This window comes from Salarias fasciatus, chromosome 14 (genome assembly GCF_902148845.1).
Source record: "Salarias fasciatus chromosome 14, fSalaFa1.1, whole genome shotgun sequence".
In the NCBI taxonomy this organism is placed as follows: Eukaryota; Metazoa; Chordata; class Actinopteri; order Blenniiformes; family Blenniidae; genus Salarias; species Salarias fasciatus.
The window spans coordinates 30,000,814-30,006,813 of NC_043758.1; the positions used below are offsets into that span (position 1 = coordinate 30,000,814).

At 42.4% G+C, this 6,000-nt stretch overlaps 1 protein-coding gene across 1 annotated transcript in view; it reads right to left on the reverse strand.

Moving 5' to 3' along the window:
* nbeab (neurobeachin b) overlaps positions 1 to 5,337 on the reverse strand; it is a 251,897-nt gene extending 246,560 nt beyond the window's left edge. The window contains 1 exon segment of the mRNA XM_030109360.1: positions 5,046 to 5,337. Within this exon segment, the coding sequence (XP_029965220.1) occupies positions 5,046 to 5,288 (243 nt within the window). The 5' untranslated portion in view covers positions 5,289 to 5,337.
* Positions 5,338 to 6,000: the final 663 nt, after the last annotated feature.

Sequence of the window (6,000 nt, forward strand, 5' to 3'; positions counted from 1 at the left end):
TTAATCCACATTTTTATGTCAATTAGATGAAGAAACTTTTATACAAACTGTGCGTCAGCTACTCACTAAAATGTTGATGTGTGTTTGTAAACTGATTTCAGATTTTTATTCTCAAACAAGTCAGTAAGTGCTGAAATGGTGTGATCTATCTAATTATAAACCACAGTAAAGCACATACACCTTCTGTTAATGTTTGCAACCTAAATGGGGATAGAAAACGTCCAGACAAACTACAACATACAAGATTTTACACATATACTTCACATGTTCTATCATTCTTCCAATGTTCATAAGGGGGAAGTTGACTGATTAGAAAATTATCTTGATGTGACAAATAAAATTACTTTTGAATCCAGAATTACATCAAGGTTGTAGATTCTTTGAGATTTAGCATCATGAATTCACAGTGGGAACTGACTTCTGAACCAAGCCGAAAACAAATTTCTCCATTTTTTTTTTTTTTTTTTGCATTTTCTGGTAAACCCATGTGCTGTGTTTGTTAATGCCCATACTGTATCTGGACTACGTGAGAAAACGTAATTTTCTAGTGTAACATCTGGAGCAGATGTGGCTTATTTAGTACACCGGATCGTCTCTCACTTCATAGGATGGAGGTTTGACCCAACATCTCTTCTTGAAAACATGGCAAAGTGTCTGAGAGTCTGAAACAAACGTTTATCCCAAAAGGTGTGCAAACACATTGCTTCGTAGCTGTCACATCTGGAGAAAGACTCTTCCCAAATGGACTGAAAGATCAATAATTTAACGGGTGTTGACGCTTCTGAAGCAGTAAATATATAACTTAATTAAACGTACAATCTTTGTCACATAAAGTCATATATGACTATAGAGTATTGTCTTCTTATTTGAGCATCTTCCTGATAGTGGTTGCCAAGTGGATCATCTTTCTTCAAGTATTTTGTCACTGGACCCATGAACCTCCTCACTAGCTCCATCCTCAGAATCCTATTTTCCACACAGCTGTCATCTCTCCTACATACATGATCGCACCATCTCAACCTCATCTCTCCTTTCTCCACCAAACTGTCCATCATGGTCTGTCCCTTAAATGGCCTCATTCCTCATCTTGTCCATTCCCTCCACCCAGAACGAAGAAAAAAATTACAAAAAAAAAAAAAAAAGACAACATCCTCCGCTCTGCCATCTCCAGTTCAGCCTCCAGTCTCTGAACCATACAGATGATCTCACTTCGATCCTGTAGGTCTTCCCTCAACCGAGCTTGAACCGTGATATAGATCACACCATACACTCATGTCCATTCAATCCACTCTGCTCGTTCTTTCTTCTTCACCTCTTTCAAACTTTCCACCGATTTGATGATTCAACACCACGTTCTGAACCCTCATCTCCATCTTCACTGTTTCACCGTCCTCCATCCCATTCAGACATGTACTCGGCTTTACTCTTGCTTTCCACAAAATGGGGCATGTAGATTGAGAAGAGGCCCTAGAACCAACCCCTGAGGAACTCCACATGTAATTTTTGTCAGCATATAATTTGACTTAATTGCTAAATGACACAAATGCTCAGCCTCTAAAGTAGAATTTATATCAATGTCATATAGTCTAACCTAAGGGTGTCAAGCATAAGGCCCATGCGTAAAGCTGGCCCCCAAGAAGCTCCAATCCGGCCCACCAAACCACTATGCAAATTTCCAAAAAAAAAAAAAAAGACTTTTTGGGGGGGCTTCTTCAGCAAATTTCTTACTAGTAGCATAAACAACACAACAGTGAAAACTGAGATATTGATGATGCTGGCATGACAGCTAGTTACCTCATTGCAAATGAGCTAGCTCCAATTAAAATTATGCTGTCAAGGTGAGTTTGCAAAATCATACATAATACAACAGTGAAAGGGAAAGCTTTTTAGGACATTTCACTGTATCTTGCACTATAAAATCTCATTAAAATACGCTTTATGTAGAGCCTATAGCCATTTTCTGTCATAATTGTTAGGTTATACAAAATAGAGACCTCTTTATCACATATACTCGGCACAACAATAACAAAAAACTGTAAAATTTAAATATGAAGGTTATTATGACCCTGTTTTGCTGGTCCTGCCCCCTAAAGACAATATTGGGCAGTATGTTCCTGTGAGCTAAAATGTGTTTGACACCCCTGATTTAACCCAATCCTTGAACCTGTGGAGCAGACTCTAAATGTTCAACTGAGCAGTAATCTTCTGAGATTTTGTTTTTATTGCCTCAACCCTGCATCTGGCCGTCAGACACTTTCATAGAAGATGGAAGGAGCAAAGCATTTTCATCTGGATACAGAGGGTCAGAAAGTACCAATTTTGTTTACACAATAAGTTTAGAAATATTTAAAAAATCTGCAAGGACTATAGCGTGACATTTGCTGTGCCTTGTGCACATTTCCTTTGAAAACAGCACAGCAAAGAGTGAGAGGGCAAGGTGTCACAGACTCCAGCTATTCCTGTACAACTCTCGTGTCTGAGCATGCCAAGGGCTACAATTTGTCCTGCTCCACAAAGTGGATCTCTGTTGTGCCAGAACAGTGCGTAATTAATCTCTAGTGTGCTAACAAGGAGAGGCCAACTACAGCAAGCAGGCTCTGAAGCGCTCCTGCAGATGGTCGAAGCAAAAGGTACGAACTGGTTTCACAGTCACTTCAGATCATGTGAGACTTGCTGTGCCGGGGGGACGAGGAAACTGGCTTCATTTACTAACACCGGCCATACTACGGGTTCAAATCCATAACCACCTCCCGCTGAGATCATTATTTCTTACTCTCTTTTCTCTTCGCTGCAGCAGAAAATAAACAATCCATGATGAGAACAGACTCCTCTGGCCAGTTTGGGACGGGGAATGAAAAGCTATAAACAAAATTCTGTGGGATCGATATGAATGTGAGGAGACAGTGAGCGGGACAAAAAAAAAACACAGAGAATAACCTGCATCCGGTGCAGTTACAAGCTCTCTTTCACAACACCTCAAGGCTACAGTGTACGGTGTGTTGTGAGCATCCTTTTGTCTGGACCCCTGCTCGGCATCTTGTGTATGCTCCGAGCAGTTTTGTACCTCAACATGGAAGTCATTTAAACAAGTGCACTAGTCACACCAATACCCAACGAGAGTCTGAAATGGACAAAATCACCAAAGTGCGATTAGAAAAAAAATCAGAACACTGTTTGTAATTGCATGTCACACCGAGTGCCGGGAAATTGGAATCTTTGAAGTCACTGAATTTACAATTTCTACTCAAAATGACTCAGAAATGTACACTGTGTGGACAAAAGTGTCCAAACCATTACATTAGCAGGGAGAAAACTGAATTGACAATTAGGACAGGATGAAGATAAATACAACACTGTGAGGGGGTTGGGTTTGGTTTTTTTTCCGTTAGTCCATTAATAGTATGTCTGCAGTTTTCACTAGCTGTGTTTCAGAAGTTCATAGACTTTAGTGATTTAATAATTTTTTGTATTTTTTTTGTGCTTCAGACTTATGCTAAGGTACGAATTAATTTGGAATGCAAATCAATTACATTTTTTTCCTTTTTTTTTAAATGAGCTAATCACAAAATGTTAGTCATATTTGAATTTGCACAACAAATGCACAGTGCAAGGACAAATTATTTTTTGTAGCCCAACGTGTGTCTTCACAATACCACAGTCACAATACATTTGAACTATACTGTTAGGCTCTAAAACACACACTCTAAAGTGGCGTCGCATTGCCTCTTTTTGAAGCTATTACAGTTTCCAATCATCTTGGAAGGGTTTCTTCAATAATTTGGAGAGTTTCTATGGGAATTGACAGATCCTGAGGAGCTTTTTGGGGTCAGGCATCGTGTTGGATGATAAAATCTAGCTCGCAATTTCAGTTAGAGTTCATCCCAAAGGTACTGCATGAGGTCCAGGTCAGGGCTGTGCACGGACCAATTGAGTTCTTCCACTGCAAACTCATCAAACCAGGCCTTTATAGACCGTGGGGCACAGTTATATTGGAGTTAAAAAAAAAAAAAAAAAAGTTTTCCCAACTTGTAGAGCAAAATGTCTTGAACTTGATTTGTGGGAAGAGATCTGTTGAAACACCAATAATTTACAGATGTGGCCAAATACTTTGGTCCATAAAGTCTATATTTGGGCACTCTTAAAGCTGAGGGTGAAGCAAGTTTTAGAAGAGAAATTAAGCAAAAAAGAATGCTTCATTTCTCTTAAGATCAGGCCGCCAAACCAAATGGTAAAGATTTATTTATTTATTTGTTTGTTTGTTTATTTATTTTACTAATTTTTAGAGTAGTGGACATAACACAATGCTGAGACTGAAGATGAGATATCAGCGATTCTGCCATGAAAGACAGTCACCTCATTGTGAAAATGAAAACTAGCATTAGTGTCGACGTCATGCTGTCTGTCAAAACATGCATAATGCAACAGCTATGCAAGTTTTCTGGTCATTTCACTGGATTTTGCACTAAAATGTGTTTGACGCCCCTGATTAAGAGGTTAGAGAAGCAGACCTGGCATGGGGAGTTTACAGGTTTGATTCCCACAGCAGACAGGTCATCACTGTCGGTCCGTGTCCTTGACCCTTGACACCCCCATCGCCTTCCTAATGAGTGCAGCCATCACATAAATAGGATTAATAAATGCAGGAAAAAGAATTCCCCCCAGGGACTTTATAAAGTCTGCTCTCTCCTTTAAAGTGGATCTCACTTTCACTGACTGGACTCTTGTTGATTTACAGGAAAACAAAGTAAAGTTTGTTGAAGTTCACGACTTTGTGAACTGGCTTTGCTTGAATAAATCATCCCACCTTTGTGTGCGCGTGTGTGCGTGCGCGCGTTGTTAGCTCCACTAATTATTAGTAGAGGAAATAATTTATTAAATGTGTTCATTCTCAAACCTCAGATATTTTTTATTATCATGTATCAGACGCTGTTACTGACACCATTGAGTGTGACGGGATGATGCCACTTATTGACTCACATTAACAACAACAATAATAGTAATAATAATAATAATAATAATAATAATAATAATAATAAAGGACTCACCAAATTCAGCACCGTTTCCACGATGTCCCGGTTGGAAACCTCTCCAACCTGGATCAGTCCGACAAGGACCGCAAATTTCATCTTGATATTCCGGATTGGAACCGACGGATTGATAATCCCTGCCGGGAAGAGCACTGAACCTGAGCCGGACATCATCATCGTCTCACCGGCCGCGGCGGCGGCGGCGTGTCGCCCGTGACCCGGAGGAGGCTGTCGGTCCGAGAGAGACAGCGAGCCCGGCATTGTCACCGGGGTCCCGGCTGCTCGGTGCCTCCACACACCGGGAGCTTGTGTTTAATCACCGCTGTGACCGAGAAGAAGAAGAGGGGGAGGCAGGAAGAAGAAGAAGAAGAAAAAACACCGAGAAACAAATGAGTGAGTGTTAAAATCCACTCCCGAGAGTTCCGCTGAGTGAGTCCGGAGAGCGGCCGGTTCCAGACGCTTCACCGAGCAGAGCGACCGGCGCGGCGCTGCACACAAAGCGGCGTGAGTGAGAGAGTGTGTGTATGTTTGAGAGAGAGAGATAGAGATAAAGCGAGAGAGCGTGTGTGCTTGTGTGCGTGCGTGCGTGCGTGCGCACGGGCGCGCGCCGCTGTCACCACCATGTTGCCGCCCCCTGCCTGTGGCTCCACTCACCACGCCTCGGCGATGCACGAGACGGACACCAGGGACAGGTGGGAGGCAGGACCAGGTACGTCCCGGGAGAGAGATGTGAGGTACGACCAGGGGGCGAAGTCCGACCCAGGTACAACCCAGGGGCGACTCACAACAACCCGGGAGAGAGACAGGAGGTACGACCTGGGGGGTACCTCTCTCCTGGGTCATGCCAGGGATATAGGTACAACCAGAGAACAACCTGGTAGGGAGGTATGACCTAAGAGACAGGTACAACCCTGGAGTCGGGTTTGACCTGCGAGAGGTACGACCAGGGAGAAACATACCAGGTACCACATGG